This window comes from Melampsora larici-populina (genome assembly GCF_000204055.1).
Source record: "Melampsora larici-populina 98AG31 unplaced genomic scaffold MELLAscaffold_3, whole genome shotgun sequence".
NCBI classification, from domain to species: domain Eukaryota; kingdom Fungi; phylum Basidiomycota; class Pucciniomycetes; order Pucciniales; family Melampsoraceae; genus Melampsora; species Melampsora laricis-populina.
Window position 1 is genome coordinate 983,441 of NW_006768767.1, and position 15,197 is coordinate 998,637.

Genomic DNA, 15,197 nt, shown 5'->3' on the forward strand with positions numbered 1-15,197 from the left:
AGCGATATGGGACAATCTGCAATTTGAAGATTTAGTCAAGTTTTGTCTGGTCAGCAGTGACCTGATCAAGCGCGCAGGACGTGGCCTCAGTCTGACCGAGAAAGAAACTCCGATGGATTACATTCACGCGGCACTTAATGAACAAATCCCACATTTTGCTCTGGCGCAGATGTGGGTCACAACATTCCCATGCTTAGAGCATTGCCATCTCAACCCAGTTAATATTATTGAGATGCGAGGATGCCTGGTCTTGGATAGGGGAGCCTATCAAGCGGGTTCTGAAGGATTGGAAAGCTTGTTGATAACTTCCACATCGTGATATTTGAGGGTCAATGAGATTTCAGTGAACTCGCTGGAAGAGTTCAACTTGAGTTGAAGAGTTCAACATTATCATAACCCCTCCATTGATTATCCATAAAAGGTGACTATCAGACTTTGCATCCCTGGGATGCATCTTACATTCTTGAGATGCATCTCTTTTGGTGCTTGTGTCTGCGGGTAGTGGTGTCTACTCGGTACTTAGTCTCTGGGTTGTCTCTCGGTCGTCTATCGTCTCCCGTGGAGACTGATACGCTTACGCTCCCGACTTGGCGGCGAGTTCCATGGCTGGGGCGCATGTTGTAACGGCTACAAGCATATGCTAATAGCACGACCAATGTGGCGTGCAGGAAATATTTTCTCTCCCACTGAAGAGGAAATCATTTCACTCCCCCACGCCATACACTCAGCAGCCACCAAACTCAGCACATCCTTTTCCACAAACTTAAATAAGTACCAGTCTGGACCTAATCACCAACTCCAGAGAGGGACTTACACGTAAAGTTGAAATCTTGGCATGGAATTGGACGGGGCATTTTGTCAAAATCTAGCTGCCTTATAAAACTTTTTTTTGCGCTTTCAACTTACAGCCATTCCAATATTTCTTGTCACTCACATTTTTGAAAAGAAAAAGTTGATGAGCTCAAAACCTAAGGGCCCGTTCGGCTGTTTTTCCCAAAAATTGTTACACAAAAACGAATTTTCATTTTGCCCTGTTTTCAAGGGGCAAAATGAAAAGCTTGAAACTTGGCTTTTTTGTTTACCAAACGGTCAACCAAAAAGGTCAACAAAAGATCATTTTGATCATTGTTGACCTTTTGATCACCGGTTGAGTGTTTGGTAACAATCATTCAAAAACCCTTTGTGACCAAAACTTTTCAAACGATTGCTCATAAAACCCATCCATCACGGTCATCAAAGACCACTATCATTCATCCTTGACTCAATACCCTCAATTGAATCATTCTTCAGTTCTCAATCCATAATCAACTTTATTGAATATTTTAATTCACATTAACACTTATACTGGTAGAAATTTTGATCACTAACTGATCAGACAGTCCTACATTTGTAGCACCATTTATATATACAAATGTAGTTGATGATATTTCATATAAAGGTTTAATGATTTTGTATTTAAATCAGACAGGGACAACATTGTTATATAAAGGTTCAATAATTTTTAATTTAAATCAGACAGCAACAACATTTTTATCTAAAGGTGTTAACACAATTCCTTGATACCAGAAAGTCAGTACTAGAGTTGTATCAGCATGTATGTATACAGATGTACTTGATGATATTCGAAGTCGATCTGGAAGGTAAATGATAGAGAGTGAAAAGATAGATTGATTGATGTGTTAAAAAACGATGTCAGAGTTGTTAAAAACAATGATAGTGTTGGCGATAGACTGGTTAAAAAAAGAGTTGTTAAAAGACAACAATAGATGAAAAAGGTGATGAAATAGTTGTTCCAGATGATGATTAAGTTGTTAAAAGATGACAAAAGAGAACATTTGCTGAAAAGATAACAAAATGGTTGTTAAAGACAATGATTGAGTTGCTGAAGAGGACAAGAGAAAAGAACAATAGGTGGTGGACAGAGGTGAGTGAAGGTGGAAGGGTGTTGAGTGGGCAAGGTTGATCGATTGAGTTGAGGGGCAAAAGCAGCTTTTGACTTCAAAAACAGCCTCAAGGCTGTTTTTGAAATTGAACAAACTTTTGATCAAAATCGGTCTTTGATTTTGATCAATCAAACTTACCAAACGCTCTTGTTTTTGACCAAAATCAAAAACTGCTTTTGGTCACAAGTGATATTTGACTTTGGTGAAGCTTTTGACCAAAAGTAGCTTTTGGGTTCCAGCCAAACGGGCCCTAAGTTTTAACCAGTTAAAACCTGAAAATTGGCCGTAATTCCTTGATTTAGGGAACAAGCGGCCTTCGGGAGAACCCTGACAGTACTGTCAGAGACTGACAGTGACCCCTTTCACAACACATTACACAAACGGTGTAATTTGGGACCTACACCTCACACACCCCATGACAGGCTCACACCAGTCACATGAAAGGCTGATGAAATGCCTACAGCTCATTCACGCCAGCTGACAGGCAGTGTTCCAGCCCCGGGGCAAAAAATTGTAATCAATGCCGGGTATGGCGCCCCCAATACCGCAAGAGCACCGCACTATGTTGCAGTTGCGGTGCGGTTGCGTAGCGCTTTTGGGCGCCGCAATAGCAACGCAATATAGTGCGGTGCCAGCGCTCCGCAATCCGGGTTCAAAAAACCCCTTGGTCAGAAACCCGCACCATAATTGTGGTCGGTTTTTGACGGTTATTTAGGGCAAATATTGCGGAAATAGGGCAATATTGCACATTTTCCACAATATTTGCCCGACCGCTCCGCAACGGCAAGTTAGAAAAAAAACACCCCATTGCGGAGTGGTTGGGTAGTGTAATAATGCGCCAACTGCGCAACGCAATGGAAATAGGTTGAAATCCATTGCGTTGCGTAGCGCTTGCGGTGTTGGCGCCCCTCCCCTCACACGACCAGCTCAGCATCAACTAAAACTATCACCACTCACTTCTCTAGCTCAGCATCGTATCATCAATCATTTTTCCTCTCATCAACGAATCCATATTAATACAACACAACAATAAAGCTACGACATGGAGATAGATCCCAACAATACTCACCGGTACATCAAGTCCACCTTTCAGCGCCTACTCCCAGGCACTGTGTTCCCCACTCCCGTATTATGGGCGTTACTCCCCCTAGCCTGCCCGGCGTGCCTGGAAGAAACCGATCCGAAGACAACACCATTGAAATATATTGTACAGTACCCATTTGGGTGGTGTGTTGCGGTTGGTGTCCCGTTGTGATTTTCAAATCATTGGTTTTGGGCCTTTGCTCACTATTTCTCACATGTATAATTTTCTTTTTCAGTGTGCAATTAAGCCAGTCGGTGTCAAAGGCCACTGGTATTGCACGTGGAGTTCCGCCCAACTGAACCACGAGATAGCGTCCATCAACATTGGCAATTGGCCCCCGAATCCTTTTCCTAAACCGCGTCCGGCCCCCGCAGCGCCTATTCCGATCACACCCAGCCAACAGTTGTTGAATCAACTTTTCAAGCCCCCCAAAAATCAACCGCGTTTGCTCGCCAGCAATGGCATACTATGCCATGGAGTGAACGGGCAGACAGGCGCCACTCACAAAGGCAAAGACACTCGGAGAGGAAACAAGGACTGTGTTTTCAGGGCTTGCGCCGCTGTAAGCTCCTCCCTCTCACTCTATACACCTCGCGTTAGTTGACCAGGTTCAATGTTGGAAACAGTGCTGTCAAACGTTGGGTGATCAAGCGTGTGGGGCCAAAGGCCACCGGAAACCTTCACCTTCCGCGCCCAGTGGACCTTCCACGGTCCACCCGTTTTTGAATCGTACAGAGAAGGATGTAACCAAGTCTGATATCAATTATGATATCAATTCCGATGGTTTGCCAGGCACGTTACGCTCTGCTCGGCCTCCCCCAGTCCCCCATTGCCGCATCCCGCTTCAAAGCGCCCAGACTGGCGGTCGCTTGGCACACAAATTTAGCCCTTCTCAGCTCGCCACTTTGTTCAATATGCGATCAGAGCGGGAGCAAAGCATCCCTCGTAACCAAAAATTTGAAGCTGACGCAGCGAAGGTGGTCACTGTAATTGCTTGGCTTAAGGTTAGTGTGATAACTGCTTGTATCATGTTACACATCACATAAGTTAACTGTCATCCTTTAGCCAAACAAGGACCCCGATTACATGACTTTTTTTGGCACCAAAGTGGCCGTCCTTCGCCTTGCATCAGTCTCAAAAGCTGGTCAACGCCGCTGCCCTCCAAGAGGGTCTGTCTGCCAACTCCTCATGGACTCGATCGCTCAGTTTGTGGGATCCGCAATTGTTGGGATGGGTGAGTACAATCCTACTTTATTTCTCATTAACTTGTTTGATTTTTTTTGTTTGTTCTTCTATAGCTCAGCACAGACATCGACCTACCGACACGCTTTCCCATCACCCCACGTCAGATTTTGGTCAAACTTGAGGGAATAGAAAGGGAAGAGTGTTTCCAGTTCGATCGCCTGTTACACACAACGTACGATTCCATGCCTGGCCCCCTTAATCCTCCTGGGTATCAACGATCATCAGCTCCCTCGACTTCTTGGCTCCAGAATGAACCCACACCGCTTTCCACCATCGCTGAAAACTCTCAAGCAACACACAATGTGACTCCTTGTCATACTCCCCCAGAAATTCTTTTGAACATAACCTCACCCGAAAACCCTGGGGCGGAGGTCGTTCAATATGATCCAGCGACTCAAGATCCCAATGTTGTGAGCTCTTTTCTCACCCAGTCTCCTCACCCATGTATGTGCCCCTTCAGTGGCTCATAGGCTTGGTTCCAACTCGGTACAGCCTACCACAGCTTCAATAGTTCTCAAAACGGCGTGGCCCGACGTTGAAGCCCCCATGAGTGACCTCTGGGAGTGGTGCAACATGATGATTACAACACAGATGGAGGTATTACCTGCGTGGGACGTCTTTTTTGCAGCCGATTTTGAACGTAAAGATAGCACTGTCTATTGCTATGCTTGGTGGCTCAATCGGATTGCCAAAATCCCGCGGGCTTGGGACAACTGGATTAAACAGCAGACAAGCCTCGGTGACCCTGTGACAATTTTCGCGGGGCGCAAACACTGGCGTGCGTTGTTCACTGCAGTGGGATGTCCTCCACCTGCCGGAGCACCAGCGGCTCCAGCAGGTGGAGCTCCTGCTGCATCTTCTCAAGCTCCCTCTGCCACTTTGTCTAATAATGCACCGGTTCGCCAGAAGAGCAAAAAAAGAAAACTCGGAAAATATGTTAGGTGAATGACTACCGAAAAGTATTTCCTATCTGTGTTGGAAACTGACCCTTCCCGTCTTTCCTATCTGTTTTGGAACTGACCCTCTCCCCAAAAACAATCTGTGCACGTATCACCTTTATCATGTACACACGATGATGTTTTAATGTTCATCACAACAACTTGTCAAATCCAAACCTAGCTTTGTAACTGCCAAAACTCAACGTGGTAGCTGTGACATCAAGTCACAAATCACACAGCCGACATTCCCTCGATCTTCCTCACGAGGTTAGTACCTCGTTTCCCTTATTGAGATATGACCTAACTCTCAAGAACGGAGGAGTGCCAATGGAGGAGTGCATTGGTTTGCCAGGGTGACCTAGCTAGCAAGGCATTCCAATCGCTCACTCACTAATCCTTTTAGTCTCCTCTCGGCTGGTTCGCGAGCTGAGAATGTAGCTAGCTAAGCAAGTATCCCTCTCAAGCTTGGACGCGAGTGAAGAGGAGACTAAGGATGTCTTTTTCTTTTTGTAAGGTAGTCATCGATCTCCCTTCCCTCGTTACTGTGTCTTTCTTCATTAATTGCTATCTTCCAATTGCTTTCCTCCACGTCTTCTATCTCCCGGAATTTCAATCAATCCCTCGAGTTTCCCGTTTGAATTCAAAGTCTGAATTATTTTTCATTGTCCGTCTTTTCAACTACACATACTGAGGATATCTCTTGAGGAAGATTTTGATTTTAACCACTCTAATCTTTTTGTTTTTTACCCTCATCTTTCCATCCCATCTTTGCTAGCAATCTATCTACTCACAAACATGGAAAGCATGCTAGATTACGATTCTGATATTGATATCAGCAATGCCGACCTTACGGTTTTGGCTGACACCAAAACCATGCCTACTCAAGGTACCGTACTTGAGGTGGAAGTCGACAGTAGTGACCCACCACGCGTCAATGCACCAATAGCCCCCGTTGAACATGGAGTTGAAAAAGATGATGCTGCGGAGGTTGTGCCTGAAGTCAAAGACAACGCTGTTGCTGAGGAGGATGACAAATTCGAGGAGATCATTCCTATCACCCTGCACTACGTGTGTGGATTTGGTATGATGATTGCTCTATCTACCTACCCGTCTTGTCCAGTGAACTGATCTGCCTTCTGCTCTTGACAGACGATCCTGTTTCTGCCCATGGACTGAACTTACTGGACTCACCACTCTTGGGCCACGGCTTGCTACCAATTGTACAACTTCCCCCCACCCCTGATACCAATGTCACAATGTTTTCCCTCCTCGGTAACCCTGGTGAGGACGTTGTAGAGTGGTCTTTCAAGGGCAAACATGCCCAAATCACTTTCACGCACAATCTCATACACCGATGGAATTTCCGCTCAACTTACAAGGCCAAAATTACATGTGGTGATCAACAGACTGTTCTGGGTGTCCGGGCGTTCGCCAATCCGGATTTCTCCCTTGAGACTTGTCTTGGAACAGCCCAGGCCTATTTCCACGTCGCTGTGTACCTCGAACAGTTCCGGTACGGCCTCGTGCCCCTCATGCCCCCTGGGAAAGGGCGTGACTTGGAGCGGGAGACTCTTATAGCTCTGCGAGTGAGTCACCCGTCTGCTCTGCTTATCGTTTCTTTGGCTGAGCTGATGTTTCTCTTTGTTTCTTTCTTTGTTTGGCGTTCAGTTCCAAGAGAAACTTGTGGGAATGATGCACGAGGCGCCTGATCTTGGTAGAGGCCTTGGTCAATTGAAAGCTTTCACCGCTGAAGAGTTGATCGTGGGTCCTTGGGAGAAGTACAGCCTGGAGACCTCTTTCTTTCCAATCAAACCCCAAACTGGTCATCACGATCTTTCTGAGATCATGCGCCACTTGCTTAACGCTTTTACTCACTGGACATATCAACGGAGTGGCCAAACCGGCTTCATTACGGGTTTCCAGGGTGTGGGGTCCGTGATCACAGAGGCAGTTATCCATGATACCACGTGCGCGTCTCCCTATCCCTAAACAACCCGATCAGGTGACTGACAAATGTTTGGTATGGTTAGTGCCCGGTGGACAAGTGGCAATCTTGGTAAATCGGCTTTGGCTGAGTTTCCAAAGGAGCGCATTTGCAACCGATTTTGTCATCTCCTTGTTGAGAATTGATGGTGAGGCGCTCGTTTTTTTTGATGTGTATCATAGGTCCACACTCAAATTTCATTGCATCGGTCTTGTTTACCAGGTCGCACACATATTCACAAAATATATACAAACCCGAAAACACTCTGCTTCTCTTCTGCTTCCCTTAATTTAAATCATGTCTACACTTAAAGATGTCTTCCTGCGATTGTTTGTTTCAATTGTCACCTATGGCCCTGATAAAGGCCAATTATTCTTTCCTTATTTGAAAAATGAACATGATTGTCTCATAATGAAAGCCATGAAGATAAACTTGAAGGCCATTGATTTTTGTTTAGGTCATTCATGAAATCCATCTTGAACCCAACCTGTGATTTGATTTGTTTGAAGTGGAAGTTGATTAATTTTGAGCATCATGTAGGAACATTACCTTATTCTTAAAAGAAATACTTTTTTTGGTCAAAATGAACAATATGCTCCAACATGCGAGAAGGCCAGTGAGAAGCGAGCCAAACTGCACCATTGAAACAAGATGATTCTTTTTGTTGTGTGAAACAACAAAACAAATTCATTAGGGAGAGTTTTAATTATCCCTCATCAAAAAAATTCAAATTCAATCTTGTTCTTTTTACATGTGTCGTGTTTATTACGGGTGAAAAATGGAATAAACAAAAGAGTTGTCGTAATTTGCACATGAGACACAAACACAACTTCACACGTCACAACTTGGTACACATTGATTTTCTTACATAACTCTAGCATTAAGCGGAAGGTTTAGCATTCAGCAGAAGGCTACCCAAAAATCGGATATTTTTCCTCTTGTTGAGCCTTTGGATCAGCCAGTCATTACGGCGGTCAACCATCTCCTCCATCATGAAGTTGAAACGTACAGGTGACATGCTTCTCGCCAAGGATGCAAAACCTTTGTACCAGAGATTAGCTAGTTCTCCGGCGGAAGCATTGAATTACCAGTCAGCACCATCATGAAGTTCGGGGAAAAGTTTGGGGTCAGTATAATACTGGCATAAGTCGTCACTTTCTTTATGTCCTCGAAAGTGGAAAGGGTCGACAGGAAACACAGTTTCTAAGGAAGGTGTGTAGTCATCACCACCATTGTAAATATGGTTGACCAACTTGCAAGCGTTATTGTAAAAGCAGACTTCAGGCATGCGTTCCGGAAACATATGTAAGATAAAATCCTGTGGAGGCAAATGCCAATCATGGTTCAAAGATTAGATATGTATATGAATTAGAGGTCAAGGGAGTACTCACCCGTACTGCACTGACACCTTCCGAGTGAAAAAACATTTCACGCGCTAAGATGATGCCACAACATCTCACAATCAGCTGGTCGTTGTGAGTGCGACTCCGAGAAAAGCACACATGATCGCCTTTCTTGCCCTTGGGGGCATCAGCTCCCTCGCGAACTTGCTCATGAGCGCGATCAGCCTCGTCGCCGTCCTGAACTTCGTCCATATCCACCAATTCTGCAGTGTTCCAGTCTTGGTGCACAGTGGGGTCGGACGGTAGACTTGAGCCTGGCCGGTTGAGCATTGACGTGAGTGAGAAGTTGGAACTGACTCGGGCTTTGAATTTGGAGTAAGACTTGATATGCTCTTCAAGCTCGCACGTCTTGGAACCATCTGCCGCGTCGTTGCGGCACGGCTGTGCCTGGCAAAGTTGACCTAGGAGCTTCTCATGGTGAGCGCAAAAACGGTCCTTCACGCATGCCAGAGGAGTGGTGCAAGGACCGTTTGGGGGGGACAATCCTTCTGCGAGGGCTAAATTGCGCAATTGTTGGGATGTTGCCAAGCACCGCCAGTGTCCAATGGTGATGCGATCGGTGACCACCGCTCAAATATCTGGTACATTCAGGTGAGATGGTTTATCAGACAATATCACCACTATTTCGAGGAGGACTGCGATGCACTTACAGCCCAACTCGGCTTTGCCATCTTCACCTGGCAGCGGGACCACTCGGAGACAGGCAGAGCACACGTGATCTTGGTGTTTGCTTCCTTTGAGTGCAATCCATTCAAGCTCGGCCTGCATTGCTGCATGGTAACGTTGGTCGGCGGGTGCAGAAGTGTCGACAATCAAAGGATTTTTCCGGCGGTCCGCTCGCTGTAGTAAGGAGTGCATGTCTAACGCGTCTCTGCATGAGATTTCGGACAAGGCTGGTAAGACCGTAGGTGCCGTGGGAAGTTCAGGTAAAGAAAGCGTATCAACATGAGACCAGTTGAACATATTGACAAGATTGAAGTTGGAAATGCTACATTCAGAAGCAAACAAGAAAGTAAGAAGGTGTTTCAGTTAGTGTATTATAGTCCGATGGGAGTTAAAGCTTACTGGGCAAGCATCTGGCCATTTCGCAGAAACTTGGCAAGTCTGTGTGTTATAAAGAAGTGACAGCTAATTTGATAGCAATCACGGCTTTGCCCTTCATCTGCGGAGTAGTACGTGCGAATCCGCTTAGCGGAGTAGTAGCTAGGCCAGTAAGCTGTTGCACATTCTGAACGGTAAGGGGTACAGAGGGGAACAGGTTGGCGAGGTGAACATCCACAGTCGGTCCAAATGATGAAGCTTACTGGGACATTTAAGTGTAACAATGCCAATGGTGTGGACACCTTCCATCTAGCCGTGAGCGGTGATGCAATTTTTGGACGGGATGACAGATCAAGCATTCGTTGACTGGGGCGATTGCGATAGATTCTGGTATATGCTTCCCGATATCGGAAGTGTAGCCATGTTTCTGAATCAAGACTCCTGGTTGTACATGAAATTGTCTCAGCATATGGAAGAGGGCGTGATACAGTTGATACGTCAAGTGAATTGGAAGCGAAAGGTTCAGCGCGGCCCCTGAGAAAGGCACGGGTGATTTGTCGCGGGTGAACCATGCTCCTCTGGTACGAGCCTCGACTTTGGCGGCAAGCACAGCAAACCAGACAAGATCACCCAGTTCAAGGGTTGAGTGAAGTTTGGGGTAGTCGTTGGCAAGAACTTCCATGAAATCGATAAGATACACTGCCGAGGTGATGGGGTGAGACTGTGCGTGAGGTGATCTTTCTTGGATGTAAGTAACTTTGGAGCAATCGGGTGAGTCACCGGTGGTGTGAGTACCGCATGTGATGGGGGGTGGTGAAATGAGAGCTTCAATGTCACCATGTGTGTCGAGGATGTGTTTGGTGTAAAGAAATGGGTACGGACAGGTTGGGATCAAGGGATTTCGCAAGTGGGTATAACCCATGAAGACATGGGGTTACGCAAGGCGTGACTGTCAGTGTCACTGTCAGCGCCTGGCAGCCGCCGCCCTCCCAAAGGCCGCGACCTCCGTTGATTTACAGCCAATTTCAAAGTTTTATTGAGTAAAAACTTAGGTTTCACTGAGTTTCACTTTTTCTTCTTTCAAAACCAAGCGACAAGAAATATTGGAATGGCTGTGCCCTTGCCCCAAAAAAGAAAAGTGTGCGCCTCAGCTGTCTCCATAAGCTTGTACTTTTGGTTTGTCAGTAAAATAATTGGTTCTGTAGATATATCAAAAAGTCTTCCAGGGCTCAAAGACAAAAATCAGGTAATTTGCACTGATTCGTGTCTAAAATGTCGGTTTTGGTGTACTATTAAAATACAATTTTTTTGCTTTACTTCAGAACCAATGAGATCATTGGGATATCACAAGCGCTGGGTTGTAGAAAAAATTAAGGCGCACAACTTTCATATTTTTTGCAAGGGTGATTTGAAAGCGTGAAAAAAAGTTTTATAAGGAGGCTAGATTTTGACAAAATGCCCCGTCCAATTCCACGCCAAGATTTAGACTTTACGTGTAAGTCCCTCTCTGGAGTTGATGGTTAGGTCCAGACTGGGACTTAGTTAAGTTTGCTTTTCCAGATCCACATTCAGTTCTTAAGGCATGGACCCGGCACCAACCAGCGGGTGAGCCTGAGCCGGGCTTGGGCTTGGGCTCAGGCTTTTTGGGCCTCAGCCTCAGAAATTTGCCCTTGGGCCCAGCGTGGGTGCTCTCGGGGAAGCCAAAAGGGCTGAAACTAAGGGTTTTGAGTGATTGTAGCAATGAAAGTGGGTCTGAGAGGCTCATAAAAGTGGCGATGGAACCCAAACAGCAAAAAATAGGGCTTCAAATGACCAATATAAAGCGCCTGAAATTGTCTATTTTATCTTATTTTTGTTATTTTTGCTGTGCAGCACGGAAATTGTTTTCACTCGGGCCAGTCCAGGCCGGGCTGGGTCCAAGCCTTAGTTCTCATTTTGTTATCTGTCATTATTAACAAAGAAATTTTGGTGCAACTAATGGTATCAACAAACTGAATACAAAATCTCACTATACAGAAGTAAACCAAGACAGATCCAAGATGGTAACCTTTTTGGAAGAACTTGCAGAATCACGGAAACAAGCTGAGGAGGCGCTATACAACAGAGAGTCGGGTCCCAGAATCAAAAGCAGGTCTAGAAACCGTAACAAGACAGACAATCAGAATACTGTCAACAAAAACAAAGGGGAAGAAGCAGAAACGGCCAGCACACCTGCAGCAGAGTCCAACATAGAGTTTGTAAGCAACCACAAACAAGTGCCAGGCACCAAATTGGCCCCTACCAACTCAGGAGGTGTAATCAAAGGCGTGGGCGCAGGATTGATATGCCCATTTGGGCAAGTGCAGATGGAGAAGGATTTGACAAAGGCCAATAGTGATCTGAGCGAAGAGGAAGTCAATGGAGGTAACACACAGGGTGGTAGCACCAATACCAGAACCGCTCCAATAAATATATTGGGAGCGGAGTGGTCTATCCACCGCTACAGTGACCAATATATGTAGCGGGGGGACCGCTCCAACATCTCAAGGCCACCCAGCTCATAGCCGCCCGACCGCTTTGATACGGGCCGGACCCGAGGTTTGTCCGATATATATTGGACAAAACTCATAGATACCCTGTACCCACATCCCTGGGTACAGGGTATGGTACATCACGTACCATACAATACCTCCTCCCTCCTCCTCCCTTGTATCAGCCACCACCTACTTTGATCTCCTAGGCGCCACCAAATCTTGATCTATTACTGACAATTCCAATACAATGGACACCAGTTGGACAATTATTCAGAAGTGGCTCACTTTTGGTTCGTCCCACTTTTGGGTTTTCAAAAGGTAAGCAAGGTCCTTCCTCCTCCTCCTGCTCCATCCAATAACTTTCACAAGTTAACTGATTGATTGTTTTGTCTTGTTCCTTCATCTTATTTTTCACAACCTGTCTAATCGAACAAATCAAATCATTTTTGTTTCTTGTTCTTTAAAGATTACACTCTTCAATCATGGCCTTGTCATCTCAAAACACTAGCTCTTTACAGGTTCCCACTCAAGCATCTGCTCAATCTTCTTAATCATCTGCTAGAGTTCTTAGACCAACCAGCCCAGCACGATCACAGCCAGGGTTTGTGGTTCCTCCAAAGGATTCACGCACTGGCCTTTTGATGCCGGACGACGACAGCCAATCATCTGGACCTCTTGCTAACCGTTCTGTGTCACCTCGACCCCCCAATCTCAGAAAGAACACTGACCATAAGAAGGCACCAGCAGCCGCTCAATCCAAGGCTAAGCCAATTGCAAAAGGGAAGGTCAGTCCTTCCATCTACATCTTGTGTATTGTAGAGTATACTGACTGACTCACTTACATTATCCATTGTATACTAGAATTGGTCATTGGCCAGTAAGCGTGCCCAATCTCCTTCACCAACGCGAAGCTCTCAAAGCACACAGGGTGGCACACCTCCACCCTCGAAGAGCAAGAGACGTAAGGAGAGATCAAAGGAGAACGCAAGTGACAGGTTTCACAAACCAAAGTTTTTTTTAATTATCTTCTAATGATGTACTTTTCAGGAGTACGAGATACCTGAAGAAATGGACATACCCCAAGATTCCGAAGTCAAGTATCTTGGTACCCACAAACCAGGGTATACCAAAGTTTGAGGGGACCGAGTGAAGGAGCTCCTCACGTATTTCCATCCCCTCAAGGTACGTTCTCTCAGTTCAACCAACAGATTTCTCTTGCTTCATTACAGACTTGTCATGATGTGGTCATCAGGCTGATGTACCTTTTTTAATGTTTATTATAGGGCTTAGAGTATAAGTGTTGTTGGTGTAAGAACACCTATGCTAAAGGTGAAGACACCTATTGGAACTTGTGGGGCCATTGAGACAGCGACTCGAAACGACCCACTTGTTCTCATCAAGCACAAGCAATTGCTCAAGGTCTTGATCTCCCACCAAGCTATGCCAAACATCAGGCTGCTTTGAAGAAGGACAAGAACTCAAAAATCACTTCACATTTCAATGCGCCTGCTTTTACTGTAGATCTTTTGAATCTGATGTTAGTGATATGGATCGTGCGCCATGCGCTGCCATGGGCTCAATTTGAAGACCCCACCCTTCGTGCCGCTTTTTCAACTGTCAACCAAAGCGCTGTGGTTCAATCTTCAACTTGGGCGGCAAAGCAATCACTGGAACTCTTTTCAGGGTTGCACAACAAGGCCATCAACAATATAATTGTAAGTCAGCGAACTAAATTGATTCAAACTGGGAATACCAGTCCACCCATCTTACCCTCAAGATGGTGGGATGGCGCCACTTTGGGGTCCTCCTTGCCCGACCAATTGGGTGTTTCCTGGTGCGACATGGCCTCCATAAAAATATGAGTGCCTTCCATCTTTATTTTTATTGTATCATCTTATTTACTTATTCATACAATTTTTTCTCTATTTGAATATTTTTTTCCTCTATGTGTTTCCTGACCTACTCACATGTTGGCTCAGACAACCGACAGCGGAGGTAACAATGTTACCATGTCTTCGGAACTTCAGAAGATGTTCTCTGACGCTGACGATCCCGTGTTTTGGGATGGACATTTGCACCATATCCGGTGCTATGCTCACAAGCTCAACCTCGTGGTTGGGCATGGGCTGAAAAGTCTTGGTCAGAAGGTAGGTCAACCCAAGCAAAGTATTCCACATGGCATTTCACTTCCTATTCCAGCTATTGAGGTCAACGGCGACAAATGCGACACTGAGGAAGAACCAGAATCAGAAGAAGATGATGATGCTGATCTACCTTCTGAGCCTGATGGAGTCCATGACGACAAACAAATTGAGGAAAGTGACAGGTTTTTTTTGTGATAAAGGAGATGTTGTTGCAAAGGCTCTCGTCAAAGTATGTTTTAGTTTTTTTAATTGCACTATCTATTCTTTGAACATTGGGCTGACACCAATACCGCAAGAGCACCGCACTATGTTGCGGTTGCGGTGCGGTTGCGTAGCGCTTTTGGGCGCGCAATAGCAACGCACTATAGTGCGGTGCCAGCACTCCGCAACCCGGGTTCAAAAAACCTGTTGCTCAGAAACCCGCACCGCAATTGCAGTTGGTTTTTGACAGTTATTTAGGGCAAATCTTGCGGAAATAGGGCAATATTGCGCATTTTCCACAATATTTGCCCGACTGCTCCACAACAGCGAGGTAGAAAAAAAACACCCCATTGCGGAGTGGTTGCGTAGCGTAATAGTGCGCCCACTGCGCAACACAATGGAAATAAGTCAAAATCCATTGTGTTGCGTAGCGCTTGTGGTGTTGCTGACACTATGTATCTATCTTTATGTAGGTTGATACAATCAGTGGCCAGATTGCTAGCAGTGCAGCCCAATGAAGTGATTTCAAGACTCGTGCTACATGATTGGGATATACTGGGACAATGGTCAAAAGACCTTGCAAGACAAGGTGGAACAGTCACTACGAAAGTAGAAAGATTGCCTGTGAGGCACAGGAGGTACGTTTGTCGTTTAACTTTCTTTCTGTCTTCTGTATTACATGACTCATGTCCCCTCCTTCT

The 15,197-nt window shown here is 45.6% G+C and overlaps 3 protein-coding genes across 3 annotated transcripts; 2 read left to right on the forward strand and 1 right to left on the reverse strand.

Annotated features, from left to right (window-relative positions):
- Nucleotides 1-2,985: 2,985 nt before the first annotated feature.
- MELLADRAFT_90853 (uncharacterized protein) lies at nucleotides 2,986-7,199 on the forward strand (the record flags this gene model as incomplete). The annotated part of the gene is made up of 13 exons (XM_007404930.1): nucleotides 2,986-3,180; nucleotides 3,263-3,589; nucleotides 3,636-4,031; nucleotides 4,136-4,261; nucleotides 4,326-4,682; nucleotides 4,765-5,213; nucleotides 5,392-5,477; nucleotides 5,523-5,553; nucleotides 5,675-5,719; nucleotides 5,857-5,874; nucleotides 6,014-6,291; nucleotides 6,360-6,796; nucleotides 6,879-7,199. 13 exons carry the CDS (start codon nucleotides 2,986-2,988, stop codon nucleotides 7,197-7,199), a joined length of 3,066 nt encoding a protein of 1,021 aa, XP_007404992.1.
- A 1,079-nt stretch (nucleotides 7,200-8,278) lies between these two features.
- MELLADRAFT_90854 (uncharacterized protein) lies at nucleotides 8,279-10,320 on the reverse strand (the record flags this gene model as incomplete). Its single annotated transcript, XM_007405310.1, has 5 exons — nucleotides 8,279-8,512; nucleotides 8,586-9,166; nucleotides 9,248-9,585; nucleotides 9,663-10,079; nucleotides 10,127-10,320. The coding sequence occupies 5 exons, from the start codon at nucleotides 10,318-10,320 to the stop codon at nucleotides 8,279-8,281; spliced, it is 1,764 nt and encodes a 587-aa protein (XP_007405372.1).
- A 1,357-nt stretch (nucleotides 10,321-11,677) lies between these two features.
- On the forward strand, nucleotides 11,678-12,532 carry MELLADRAFT_102272 (uncharacterized protein; the record flags this gene model as incomplete). The annotated part of the gene is made up of 3 exons (XM_007404931.1): nucleotides 11,678-12,041; nucleotides 12,410-12,441; nucleotides 12,470-12,532. 3 exons carry the CDS (start codon nucleotides 11,678-11,680, stop codon nucleotides 12,530-12,532), a joined length of 459 nt encoding a protein of 152 aa, XP_007404993.1.
- Nucleotides 12,533-15,197: the final 2,665 nt, after the last annotated feature.